Source organism: Oncorhynchus gorbuscha, linkage group LG01 (genome assembly GCF_021184085.1).
Source record: "Oncorhynchus gorbuscha isolate QuinsamMale2020 ecotype Even-year linkage group LG01, OgorEven_v1.0, whole genome shotgun sequence".
NCBI lineage: Eukaryota > Metazoa > Chordata > Actinopteri > Salmoniformes > Salmonidae > Oncorhynchus > Oncorhynchus gorbuscha.
In genome coordinates, this window is record NC_060173.1 from 5286738 (window position 1) to 5301969 (window position 15232).

Below are 15232 nucleotides of genomic sequence, written 5' to 3' on the forward strand. Positions count from 1 at the left end.
TCAGGTCAGAGCTTTTGAAGGGGAGAGGTGATGATCAGGACAGGTGTGCAGATAGCTGATGGGATACAGGTGCGGGTGAACATCGATCTCCCAACAAGCTAATTCGCCCGGCAACCAGACAGGGTGCGTTCCAGGACACCGGAAACACACTCCAGGACACCGGAAACACACTCCAGGACACCGGACACACACTCCAGGACACCGGAAACACACTCCAGGACACCGGACACACACTCCAGGACACCGGAAACACACTCCAGGACACCGGACACACACTCCAGGACACCGGAAACACACTCCAGGACACCGGAAACACACTCCAGGACACCGGACACACACTCCAGGACACCGGAAACACACTCCAGGACACCGGACACACACTCCAGGACACCGGAAACACACTCCAGGACACCGGAAACACACTCCAGGACACCGGAAACACACTCCAGGACACCGGAAACACACTCCAGGACACCGGAAACACACTCCAGGACACCGGAAACACACTCCAGGACACCGGAAACACACTCCAGGACACCGGACACACACTCCAGGACACCGGACACACACTCCAGGACACCGGAAACACACTCCAGGACACCGGAAACACACTCCAGGACACCGGAAACACACTCCAGGACACCGGAAACACACTCCAGGACACCGGATACACACTCCAGGACACTCTAGAAGGAAACACACTCCAGGACACCGGAAACACACTCCAGGACACCGGACACACACTCCAGGACACCGGACACACACTCCAGGACACCGGATACACACTCCAGGACACCGGAAACACCAGGAATTGGATGAACCTGCCCTTAGTGTAGGGCCTGATCAGAGCCTGGAGGTACTGAGGTGCGTTCCCCTCAGCTCCGTACTTGTAGGGATGCGAGCTTCTCCAGGACACCGGAAACACACTCCAGGACACCGGAAACACACTCCAGGACACCGGAAACACACTCCAGGACACCGGAAACACAGGCAAACACAGACTCGGGAAGCGGGATTCGTGACACTAGAGGTGTTAGCAGCACATTTGACCCTCTGCACTGTGTTGCCCTCAGCCCTGCCTCAGATACACCTAGTTAGATAGATCACTCTAGAAAACAAAAAAACGTGAAGAAAACAGCTGCAGGGTGGCTGAGCTGACATTGACACGTCATTACCAGTTGCTTGGCAACGCAACGTTAATTTAGATGTCAAAGTTTTACCGAAAAAAATGTCAGGATTATAAACTCAAAATAATAATTTCCTCAAGCTTTCCTCTAAAAACATTTTATGGCTGAACTATGTTTTTATCAGACTTCAAATGAGACCCCCAAAAATTATTTTGACCAGGCCACATAGGGAATAGGGTTCCATTTGGGACATATCCCATTGTGACCCTGGTAACCAGTAAACGAACCACAAATCAAAATCAAACTTTATTTGTCACATGATCCCGATTACAACAAGTGTAGACTTGACCGTGAATTGCTTATTTTTACAAGCCGTAAAAACAACAGTGCAGTTCAAGAAAGAGTTAAGAAAATATTTACAAAGGTAGTGCGCTACATAGGGAACACAATGTAGGGTGCCATTTTGGACGACGGCACAGTCACACTATTGATTGGTTTGTTTCGCATGCTCAAAACTCTTTATAGGTAATGAATAAGATAATCAATAAACAGAAAGACAACAAGTGATTGGTTAAATAAATAAAAACATGTTAATTGATAAGCCATTGGTAAGTGCTTATAAATGTTTATATAATGGTGTTATAAACCATTATACAGGTTGTAAATAATTATCTATGTACACTATTCATAAATCGTTTATTGGTCTTTCAAAGATAGGATGTATGTCATGGGATTGTCAGAGGTGCTGTGCATGAATGGAAACATGCAGATTGCCCTGAGGAAGATCATTCTGGAACGTTACAAATGAAATATCCAAAATAACCTAAATGTAACAGTATAACTTTAGACCGTCCCCTTGCCCATACCCGGGCGTGAACCAGGGACCCTCTGCACACATCAACAACAGTCACCCACGAAGCATCGTTACCCATCGCTCCACAAAAGCCGCGGCCCTTGCACCACCGCTAACTAAACGAGCGTTTCACATCCGTTACCTAAAGGACAAAATGGACAAACAAACGGTCAGATGACATTCTCTCCTCTCTGCTGGACTCAGATGAGAAGTGACAGGAGATTGACTGGGAAGTCAATGCATAGAGAAGAATTCCCATGAAGGAAAGAAAGAGAAAGTGAAAGAGAGTGAGAAAACAACATTTTGGAATATTTTATATAAATAAACCTTATTCTACCAACGGTTGATTGAAAACACAGGATATTATAATTTACACGATAGGACAGATGAGAGGCGATGAATGAGCCAATTGGAGGATTAGGTTTTAGGTGGTCATGGTTGTTTGAGGGTCAGTTGAGGAAAGTTTATAACGGCGTCATAAACCATTATACATGTTATCAGTACACCGGGTTAACACCCCTACTCTTGAAACAAGAGTTACGTGACCACAGAGCCATCCTACACAGAGCAACGTCAATGTCTCCAATCACAATCATAGGGTCTAATTTGAGGGGAAAGTGCCCCCTACTGGCCTACTGTAATAATGACAATAAAGGAAAAAACTGCAACACCAGAGTTGACAAGAAGATGGCAATATTGGACAAGTAAAATATGTAATTAGCTCAGCCTGCCTAGCTACATTTATTGACAGTAAAGTTAGTAATACTTCAATTTCAGTGTGAATAAAACGTATATATATTTTTTTCGGTATCCGTCACGTGTACTGAATTGACTCGATAACAATATAATTCCCGTAACATTATGGTAGTCCTAATTCTGGTCGCAAAACATTCAAGAACTAGCGGAAAATAATTGTTGGTTGCACATTAGCTTCAGTTGAGTAAAGACCAGTGGTGTAAAGAAAAATTATTTTAAAAGAAAAATTACTTTAAAGTACTACTTAAGTAGTTTTTGGGGGTATTTGTACTTTACTTTACTTTACTATTTATAATTTTGACAACTTTTACTCCACTACATTCCTAAAGAAAATCATGTACTTTCTACTCGATACATTTTCCTTTTCACCAAAAAAGCACTAGTTACATTTTGAATGCTTAACGGGACAGGAAAATAGTAAAATTCACGCACTTAAAAAATAAAATCCCTGGTCATCCCTATTGCATCTGATCTGGCTGACTCACTAAACACAAATGCTTTGTTTGTGAACTAAGTTCTTAAATAAATAAAAACTAGAAAATGGTGCAGTCTTGTTTGCTTAACATAAGGAATTTGAAATGATTTATACTTTTACTGTTGATACTTAAGTACATTTTAACAATTACTTTTACTTTTGATACTTAAGTACATTTTAACAATTACTTTTACTTTTGATACTTAAGTACATTTTAACAATTAGGTTTACTTTTGATACTTAAGTACATTTTAACAATTACGTTTACTTTTGATACTTAAGTACATTTTAACAATTACGTTTACTTTTGATACTTAAGTACATTTGAAACCAAATACTTTAAAAAAACTTTTACTCAGGTATGATTGTCCTCTTTTACTTGAGTCATTTTCTATTAACCCTCCTGTTGTGTTCGTTTGGTGTTAATTCATTCTGTGTTTCAGGTCCCCATTATATCTGATTATAACTCCATAATAATACATATATTATTATCTAATGTTGTGTTACATCGTTTTAGCAATTTAAGTTCTTGTGAACATTACAAGTTTTGAACTTCTATTTGATATTTATGACCTGTAGGCCTCATTGACCTGAGCTCATACAACTCGTTTTTTGACTATAACAAGTACTCAGATGAAAAATATTGTGCTATTTATCAGTCTACTTTGTTTATTTAACCTTTATTTAACTAGGCAAATTAGTTAAGAACAAATTATTATTTTCAATGACAGCCTTGTTCAGGGGTAGAACGACAGATTTTTTACCTTGTCAGCTCGGGGATTCGATCTAGAAACCTTTCCGGGTACTGGCCCAATGCACTCTAACCACTAGGCTACCTGGCGCCTCACTACGCTACCTCATCAGGAGCCTCAGATACAGTATATCGTTTGATCTTTGTGTTGCCACAGAATGAATTGTGAGCAAGGCCTCAAAAGAGCTTTATATACCAGAGCTGCAAGAAAATATCTATATATTATTGAAACAATGTTGCGATTGTTTGTGAGAATGCCAACTGGTGTGTTTCCCGTGGGGAAAATATTATATTGGGGAACACACACACACACACACACACACACACACACACACACACACACACACACACACACACACACACACACACACACACACACACACACACACACACACACACACACACACACACACACACACACACACACACACACACACACACACACACACACATGGGGGTCTGGGAGAGGAAGTGTGTCCATCTGATCAATTGTAGACACTAATTGCAGTCTCACCCATTCATTTCTAATCACTGGTCAAGGGAACATCACAGGTGAACAAAAGTTAAATAAAACACCCAAAATGTAATGAAAATCATCCAAATGTATGTTGTGTGTTCAGATGCCCTGTTTGGATCCAAAATCACGCAATCAGATTAAATTAACTACATTTTTTAAATAGAGAACTTGAAAATCGGTCCAAGAATGAAAATGGGGTACTTTTTCCACCACTGGTAAAGACTTTATTCAAATACTCTTATTATAATGTTATACTGCTATAATAATGTTATTACTACAACGGTCATTATACAGTTACTATACTGTTATTATCAATTTAATAAACGAAATATTGATGCTGTATCTGGGCGGAATTATATTGTCAGCTTCATTCCGTTCCATCAGTTACCGCGCATGCGCCTCTGGAGCCGGAGCCTGCTGCAGGCGCGCTCGCTGATTGCGGCAGTGGTCAGCTTCTCTCTGCAAATAAATCACTTTTATTTATTTATTTATTCCCGCATGCTGTTTTCTTTTCTTTTATACATTTCAAGTGCTGTCAAATCATAGCCTTAACCGACATGGTCTATCGTCGATCCAGTAGGTTCTCCTAGCTAAAGGGGTGGATGGTTATTCAGAGATTATACGCTCCGCATCATCAAACGGTGGGTACTCCGCTCCGGCGTCATGCACAGCCACACAGCCAGGATGCAGCGCTATATCAAGGCATACAGAATCAGGCCTACTTGTTAAACCCCTTCCCCCACCCCCGACCAAACCACCTCCCCTCAATGAGAATATCGCCGTGATGGCCGATGAAGATGAACAACAACAACATGGTCAGCTGAAGCTCAACTCGGTATTGGGCTCTTTTCCAACACTAGTACCAGAACTCCAGGGCCCTGAGGCCAATGCGTTGCAGTACAAAATTAAGAATTCAATTTGGTAAGACATGTAGCAATGCATTCTAAGACCAATGCACACACACACACACACACACACACACACACACACACACACACACACACACACACACACACACACACACACACACACACACACACACACACACACACACACACACACACACACACACACACACACACACACACACACACATTCACACACACACACACACACACACACACACACACACACACACACACACACACACACACACACACACACACACACACACACACACACACACACACACTATACACACTTCACTCGCTTATAAATTAGCTACAGTGCTGCACAGGTACAACATGATGACAGATCAGGAGCTCGCTCTCATTTAGATATTGGATTCGTTAGCTAATCCATATGTAGCTAGCTAATAGCTAACTAAAATTATGTGTTTTTAACTAGCTAGTAGTAGAATATGAATTGCGTTTAGTTTGTTAGCTAGCTAACTAGCTAATATTGGTCTTATCTCCTTGCTTGGGCTGTGGGGCTGGTTGTGAAATGATTGCTGCTAGTTAGCCTAGATAGCTAGCCAATTTTCCAGACAGTGAAATAGCTGTCTGTACACACAAACACACACACACACACACACACACACTCTGTAGCTTGCTAGCTACAACATGACAACTAGCTAGCTAACATTGATAATGTCATGTGTGTGTAATAGCTAGCTAGCTACATGTATGCATGCATAGCTAATGATAGTCATAAACCTACAGTATGATTAGCCAGCTATATGTCCATGACATAAATTACCCATAATGCCATTGAATCCAGTGTTTGGGCACAGCATGGACTTGTTCGCTATTCTTGTTGATGAGACCTATCCTATATAATAATACAACTACCGTGGCTAGGTGGGATATACACCACTTTGCTTAGGCCAATCATATCATATCATATTCTATCATATCCTATCATATAATACTTTATCATATCCTATCATATTCTATCATATCATATTCTAGCATATCCTATCATATCATATTCTATCATATCCTATCATATAATACTTTATCATATCCTATCATATTCTATCATATCATATTCTATCATATCCTATCATATCATATTCTATCATATCCTATCATATAATACTTTATCATATCCTATCATATAATACTTTATCATATCCTATCGTATCATATCATATCATATTCTATCATATCATATCCTATCATATCCTATCATATCATATTCTATCATATCCTATTCTATCATATCCCTTCCTATCATATCCTATCATATCCTATCATATCCTATCATATCATATCCTATCATATCCTATCATATCCTATCATATCCTATCATATCATATCCTATCATATCCTATCGTATCATATCCTATCATATCATATCCTATCATATCATATTCTATCATATCCCTTCATATCATATTCTATCATATCATATCCCTTCATATCATATTCTATCATATCCTTTCATATCATATTCTATCATATCATATTCTATCATATCATATTCTATCATATCCTATCATATCATATCCTATCATATCCTATCATATCATATTCTATCATATCCCTTCATATCCTATCGTATCATATCCTATCATATCATATCCTATCATATCCCTTCATATCATATCTATCATATCCTTATATTATTATATCCTATCATAACATATCCTATCATATTCTATCATATCATATTCTACCATATCATACCTTGTCATATTATATCATATCTTGTCATATTCTATCACATCATATGCTATCATATCCTATCACATCATATCCTATCAAATCTTATCCTATTATATCTTGTCATATTCTATCACATCATATTCTATCACATCATATGCTATCATATCCTATCACCCGTGAATAGGGTGTAGGTAGGCCATAGGGCCCTTTCTAGATTCTATTGCTATGATGTAAACGCAACATGCTGTTGTATGGAATTGAGGGCTTGTACTGACCTGAGAACATGTTTGTTATGCTACTGCCTTTTTCCACTGTCTCTTTCCCTTTCTCTCTCCCCCTTCTCTCTCTCTATTCCCCCCCTTCTCTCTCCCCCTCTCTCTCTCTATATATTCCCCCCTCTCTCCCCCTTCTCTCCTCTCTCTCTCTCTCTCTCTCTCTCTCTCTCTCTCTCTCTCTCTCTATTCCCCCCCCTTCTCTCTCTCTCTATTTTTCTCTCTCTCATTGTAGCAAGTCTGTCCAGTCAAAAGTGGACAACATATTGGTGAGTAGTTGTGATTGCCATAGATAGATATCAGCTTATGTCTTAGATGCAGAGTGAAAAAACAAGACTTTACACTAGTTTAAAGGTGCACATCTACCGGAATGCACCAAACTAGTGATACTTTAGATTTCCTTGTGGGTTTTTGAAGAATATGGCATAGAAATACCAGAAATTGCTAGTACAACTGTGTTTCAGTAACACTTGATTTAAATGATGTCGGTATAATATAGGTTATACCTGCATGTAGTTATGAGCCTTCATAATGTCATAAGGCTGATAAAGCTATCGAAGTTTGGTGTCAATTCCATTTAAATTCCAATTCAGGAAGAACACTGAAATTTCAAATTCTTTTGAATGCTTTTCAATGAAGACATTTTGGTATTAGAATTGGAATTTGGTTTACTTTCTGGATTCACTGTAATTGAAAAATGGAATTGAACCAAACTCTGAAGGGATCACTGAATGTGTTATTATTATTATTATATCTACAGTAGCTTGTCTGTGTCAACTTAGAGAGCGTGACAGAGAGTCTCCCTGTCTGGTCTGTTCAACCTGTCACCCCGTGTCTCAGAGTAATGAGTGGCTGTGCTAAGATTCTGTCATGTCTCTGTCTGGTCTGGTGTTGGCTTGATCATGTTACGCTGTGTCATCATCAGACACAAAGTCTTAACCTGGGTCGTGTTCATCAGGGCACAACCAAAGCAAAGTGGTGTTTCAACGAAATGCAAAAAACATTAGATTCTTATCGGACAAGTCCATGTAGGTCCTTACAATGTCGGTCCATTTGGGTGCTTAATGAACACAATCCTGGTAATAATAAGCCTATAGACTAGCCTAAATTGTTAGAAAAGACAGTGGCGGGCGGCGGCTAACAAGAGGGCGGCGGCTAACAAGCGGGCGACGGCTAACAAGCAGGCGACGTCTAACAAGCGGGCGACGGCTAACAAGCGGGCGACGGCTAACAAGAGGGCGACGGCTAACAAGCGGGCGACGGCTAACAAGAGGGCGACGGCTAACAAGCAGGCGACGGCTAACAAGTGGGAGACGGCTAACAAGCGGGCGACGGCTAACAAGCAGAAGGGCGGCTAACAACGGCTAACAAGCCGGCGGCGGCTAACAAGCGGGAGACGGCTAACAAGCAGGCGACGGCTAACCAGCAGGAGGGCGGCTAACAACGGCTAACAAGCGGGCGACGGCTAACAACGGCTAACAAGCGGGTGATGGCTAACAAGCGGGCGACGGCTAACAAGCGGGAGACGGCTAACAAGCGGGAGACGGCTAACAAGCGGGAGACGGCTAACAAGAGGGAGACGGCTAACAAGCGGGAGACAGCTAACAAGAGGGCGACGGCTAACAAGCGGGAGACGGCTAACAAGAGGGCGACGGCTAACAAGCGGGAGACGGCTAACAAGCGGGAGACGGCTAACAAGCGGGTGATGGCTAACAAGCGGGCGACGGCTAACAAGAGGGCGACTGCTAACAAGCGGGAGACGGCTAACAAGAGGGCGACGGCTAACAAGCGGGAGACGGCTAACAAGCGGGAGACGGCTAACAAGCGGGAGACGGCTAACAAGCGGGAGACGGCTAACAAGCGGGAGACGGCTAACAAGAGGGCGACGGCTAACAAGAGGGCGACGGCTAACAAGCGGGCGACGGCTAACAATCGGGAGACGGCTAACAAGCGGGTGATGGCTAACAAGCGGGCGACGGCTAACAAGCGGGAGACGGCTAACAAACGGGCGACGGCTAACAAGCGGGAGACGGCTAACAGGAGGGAGACGGCTAACAAGCGGGAGACGGCTAACAAGAGGGAGACGGCTAACAAGCGGGAGACGGCTAACAAGAGGGCGACGGCTAACAAGAGGGCGACGGCTAACAAGCGGGAGACGGCTAACAAGCAGGAGACGGCTAACAAGAGGGCGACGGCTAACAAGAGGGCGACGGCTAACAAGAGGGCGACGGCTAACAAGCGGGCGACGGCTAGCAAGCGGGAGACGGCTAACAAGAGGGAGACGGCTAACAAGCGGGAGACGGCTAACAAGAGGGAGACGGCTAACAAGCAGGAGACGGCTAACAAGAGGGCGACGGCTAACAAGCGGGAGACGGCTAACAAGAGGGCGACGGCTAACAAGCGGGAGACGGCTAACAAGCGGGAGACGGCTAACAAGCGGGAGACGGCTAACAAGCGGGTGATGGCTAACAAGCGGGCGACGGCTAACAAGCGGGAGACGGCTAACAAGCGGGCGACGGCTAACAAGCGGGAGACGGCTAACAAGCGGGAGACGGCTAACAAGCGGGAGACGGCTAACAAGCGGGTGATGGCTAACAAGCGGGCGACGGCTAACAAGCGGGAGACGGCTAACAAGCGGGAGACGGCTAACAAGCGGGCGACGGCTAACAAGAGGGCGACGGCTAACAAGCGGGCGACGGCTAACAAGAGGGCGACGGCTAACAAGAGGGCGACGGCTAACAAGCAGGAGACGGCTAACAAGAGGGCGACGGCTAACAAGCAGAAGACGGCTAACAAGAGGGCGACGGCTAACAAGCGGGAGACGGCTAACAAGAGGGCGACGGCTAACAAGCGGGAGACGGCTAACAAGAGGGCGACGGCTAACAAGCGGGAGACGGCTAACAAGAGGGAGACGGCTAACAAGAGGGAGACGGCTTGCAAGAGGGCGACGGCTAACAAGCTGGAGACGGCTAACAAGCGGGCGACGGCTAACAAGCGGGCGGCGGCTAACAAGCGGGCGACGGCTAACAAGCGGGCGGCGGCTAACAAGCGGGCGACGGCTAACAAGCGGGCGACGGCTAACAAGCGGGCAACGGCTAACAAGCAGGAGGGCGGCTAACAACGGCTAACAAGCGGGCGACGGCTAACAACGGCTAACAAGCAGGAGACGGCTAACAAGCGGGCGGTGGTGAAATCCAGTAAATTGCTTTTTTATTCTCAGCTGATCGGCTGACAACTCTCATCTCATTCATAAGTATTGCTTCCCTAAACAACAAAGAGGCAAATAGAGAAGGAAGTGGTGATATTCATGAAAACTTTAGAAACCAATTGAAAAGGAGGCGGGGTGTCGTCTGTTGTGTAGTAGGAATCTAAGACGTGTTGTCAGTTGGCCAGCAACATGTGTAGTAGGAATCTAAGATGTGTTGTTAGTGAGCCAGCAACATGTGTAGTAGGAATCTAAGACGTGTTGTCAGTGAGCCAGCAACATGTGTAGTAGGAATCTAAGACGTGTTGTCAGTGAGCCAGCAACATGTGTAGTAGGAATCTAAGACGTGTTGTCAGTGAGCCAGCAACATGTGTAGTAGGAATCTAAGACGTGTTGTCAGTGAGCCAGCAACATGTGTAGTAGGAATCTAAGACGTGTTGTCAGTGAGCCAGCAACATGTGTAGTAGGAATCTAAGACGTGTTGTCAGTGAGCCAGCAACATGTGTAGTAGGAATCTAAGACGTGTTGTCAGTGAGCCAGCAACATGTGTAGTAGGAATCTAAGACGTGTTGTCAGTGAGCCAGCAACATGTGTAGTAGGAATCTAAGACGTGTTGTCAGTGAGCCAGCAACATGTGTAGTAGGAATCTAAGACGTGTTGTCAGTGAGCCAGCAACATGTGTAGTAGGAATCTAAGACGTGTTGTCAGTGAGCCAGCAACATGTGTAGTAGGAATCTAAGACGTGTTGTCAGTGAGCCAGCAACATGTGTAGTAGGAATCTAAGACGTGTTGTCAGTGAGCCAGCAACATGTGTAGTAGGAATCTAAGACGTGTTGTCAGTGAGCCAGCAACATGTGTAGTAGGAATCTAAGACGTGTTGTCAGTGAGCCAGCAACATGTGTAGTAGGAATCTAAGACGTGTTGTCAGTGAGCCAGCAACATGTGTAGTAGGAATCTAAGACGTGTTGTCAGTGAGCCAGCAACATGTGTAGTAGGAATCTAAGACGTGTTGTCAGTGAGCCAGCAACATGTGTAGTAGGAATCTAAGACGTGTTGTCAGTGAGCCAGCAACATGTGTAGTAGGAATCTAAGACGTGTTGTCAGTGAGCCAGCAACATGTGTAGTAGGAATCTAAGACGTGTTGTCAGTGAGCCAGCAACATGTGTAGTAGGAATCTAAGACGTGTTGTCAGTGAGCCAGCAACATGTGTAGTAGGAATCTAAGACGTGTTGTCAGTGAGCCAGCAACATGTGTAGTAGGAATCTAAGACGTGTTGTCAGTGAGCCAGCAACATGTGTAGTAGGAATCTAAGACGTGTTGTCAGTGAGCCAGCAACATGTGTAGTAGGAATCTAAGACGTGTTGTCAGTGAGCCAGCAACATGTGTAGTAGGAATCTAAGACGTGTTGTCAGTGAGCCAGCAACATGTGTAGTAGGAATCTAAGACGTGTTGTCAGTGAGCCAGCAACATGTGTAGTAGGAATCTAAGACGTGTTGTCAGTGAGCCAGCAACATGTGTAGTAGGAATCTAAGACGTGTTGTCAGTGAGCCAGCAACATGTGTAGTAGGAATCTAAGACGTGTTGTCAGTGAGCCAGCAACATGTGTAGTAGGAATCTAAGACGTGTTGTCAGTGAGCCAGCAACATGTGTAGTAGGAATCTAAGACGTGTTGTCAGTGAGCCAGCAACATGTGTAGTAGGAATCTAAGACGTGTTGTCAGTGAGCCAGCAACATGTGTAGTAGGAATCTAAGACGTGTTGTCAGTGAGCCAGCAACATGTGTAGTAGGAATCTAAGACGTGTTGTCAGTGAGCCAGCAACATGTGTAGTAGGAATCTAAGACGTGTTGTCAGTGAGCCAGCAACATGTGTAGTAGGAATCTAAGACGTGTTGTCAGTGAGCCAGCAACATGTGTAGTAGGAATCTAAGACGTGTTGTCAGTGAGCCAGCAACATGTGTAGTAGGAATCTAAGACGTGTTGTCAGTGAGCCAGCAACATGTGTAGTAGGAATCTAAGACGTGTTGTCAGTGAGCCAGCAACATGTGTAGTAGGAATCTAAGACGTGTTGTCAGTGAGCCAGCAACATGTGTAGTAGGAATCTAAGACGTGTTGTCAGTGAGCCAGCAACATGTGTAGTAGGAATCTAAGACGTGTTGTCAGTGAGCCAGCAACATGTGTAGTAGGAATCTAAGACGTGTTGTCAGTGAGCCAGCAACATGTGTAGTAGGAATCTAAGACGTGTTGTCAGTGAGCCAGCAACATGTGTAGTAGGAATCTAAGACGTGTTGTCAGTGAGCCAGCAACATGTGTAGTAGGAATCTAAGACGTGTTGTCAGTGAGCCAGCAACATGTGTAGTAGGAATCTAAGACGTGTTGTCAGTGAGCCAGCAACATGTGTAGTAGGAATCTAAGACGTGTTGTCAGTGAGCCAGCAACATGTGTAGTAGGAATCTAAGACGTGTTGTCAGTGAGCCAGCAACATGTGTAGTAGGAATCTAAGACGTGTTGTCAGTGAGCCAGCAACATGTGTAGTAGGAATCTAAGACGTGTTGTCAGTGAGCCAGCAACATGTGTAGTAGGAATCTAAGACGTGTTGTCAGTGAGCCAGCAACATGTGTAGTAGGAATCTAAGACGTGTTGTCAGTGAGCCAGCAACATGTGTAGTAGGAATCTAAGACGTGTTGTCAGTGAGCCAGCAACATGTGTAGTAGGAATCTAAGACGTGTTGTCAGTGAGCCAGCAACATGTGTAAGACGTGTTGTCAGGAAGCAACATGACGTAGGAATCTAAGTCAGTCAGAGCCAGCAACATGTGTAGTAGGAATCTAAGACGTGTTGTCAGTGAGCCAGCAACATGTGTAGTAGGAATCTAAGACGTGTTGTCAGTGAGCCAGCAACATGTGTAGTAGGAATCTAAGACGTGTTGTCAGTGAGCCAGCAACATGTGTAGTAGGAATCTAAGACGTGTTGTCAGTGAGCCAGCAACATGTGTAGTAGTTGTCAATCCAGCAACATGTGTAAGGAATCTAAGACGTGTTGTCAGTGAGCCAGCAACATGTGTAGTAGGAATCTAAGACGTGTTGTCAGTGAGCCAGCAACATGTGTAGTAGGAATCTAAGACGTGTTGTCAGTGAGCCAGCAACATGTGTAGTAGGAATCTAAGACGTGTTGTCAGTGAGCCAGCAACATGTGTAGTAGGAATCTAAGACGTGTTGTCAGTGAGCCAGCAACATGTGTAGTAGGAATCTAAGACGTGTTGTCAGTGAGCCAGCAACATGTGTAGTAGGAATCTAAGACGTGTTGTCAGTGAGCCAGCAACATGTGTAGTAGGAATCTAAGACGTGTTGTCAGTGAGCCAGCAACATGTGTAGTAGGAATCTAAGACGTGTTGTCAGTGAGCCAGCAACATGTGTAGTAGGAATCTAAGACGTGTTGTCAGTGAGCCAGCAACATGTGTAGTAGGAATCTAAGACGTGTTGTCAGTGAGCCAGCAACATGTGTAGTAGGAATCTAAGACGTGTTGTCAGTGAGCCAGCAACATGTGTAGTAGGAATCTAAGACGTGTTGTCAGTGAGCCAGCAACATGTGTAGTAGGAATCTAAGACGTGTGTGTCAGTGAGCCAGCAACATGTGTAGTAGGAATCTAAGACGTGTTGTCAGTGAGCCAGCAACATGTGTAGTAGGAATCTAAGACGTGTTGTCAGTGAGCCAGCAACATGTGTAGTAGGAATCTAAGACGTGTTGTCAGTTGGCCAGCAACATGTGTAGTAGGAATCTAAGACGTGTTGTCAGTGAGCCAGCAACATGTGTAGTAGGAATCTAAGACGTGTTGTCAGTGAGCCAGCAACATGTGTAGTAGGAATCTAAGACGTGTTGTCAGTGAGCCAGCAACATGTGTAGTAGGAATCTAAGACGTGTTGTCAGTTGGCCAGCAACATGTGTAGTAGGAATCTAAGACGTGTTGTCAGTGAGCCAGCAACATGTGTAGTAGGAATCTAAGACGTGTTGTCAGTGAGCCAGCAACATGTGTAGTAGGAATCTAAGACGTGTTGTCAGTGAGCCAGCAACATGTGTAGTAGGAATCTAAGACGTGTTGTCAGTTGGCCAGCAACATGTGTAGTAGGAATCTAAGACGTGTTGTCAGTGAGCCAGCAACATGTGTAGTAGGAATCTAAGACGTGTTGTCAGTGAGCCAGCAACATGTGTAGTAGGAATCTAAGACGTGTTGTCAGTGAGCCAGCAACATGTGTAGTAGGAATCTAAGACGTGTTGTCAGTGAGCCAGCAACATGTGTAGTAGGAATCTAAGACGTGTTGTCAGTGAGCCAGCAACATGTGTAGTAGGAATCTAAGACGTGTTGTCAGTTGGCCAGCAACATATGTAGTAGGAATCTAAGATGTTGTCAAGTGAGCCAGCAACATGAGCCAGCAACATGTAGTAGGAATCTAAGACGTGTTGTCAGTGAGCCAGCAACATGTGTAGTAGGAATCTAAGACGTGTTGTCAGTGAGCCAGCAACATGTGTAGTAGGAATCTAAGACGTGTTGTCAGTTGGCCAGCAACATGTGTAGTAGGAATCTAAGACGTGTTGTCAGTGAGCCAGCAACATGTGTAGTAGGAATCTAAGACGTGTTGTCAGTGAGCCAGCAACATGTGTAGTAGGAATCTA

At 44.2% G+C, this 15232-nt stretch overlaps 1 protein-coding gene across 1 annotated transcript in view; it reads left to right on the forward strand.

Moving 5' to 3' along the window:
* The first annotated feature begins 4914 nt into the window (after positions 1 to 4914).
* The window catches only part of LOC124038671 (DNA-binding protein RFX7-like), a 34868-nt gene continuing 24550 nt past the window's right edge, over positions 4915 to 15232 (forward strand). Inside the window, exons 1-2 of the mRNA XM_046354788.1 lie at positions 4915 to 5400; positions 7596 to 7629. Coding sequence (XP_046210744.1) covers positions 5264 to 5400; positions 7596 to 7629 — 171 coding nt within the window. The 5' untranslated portion in view covers positions 4915 to 5263. The remainder of the gene's footprint in view (positions 5401 to 7595; positions 7630 to 15232) is intronic.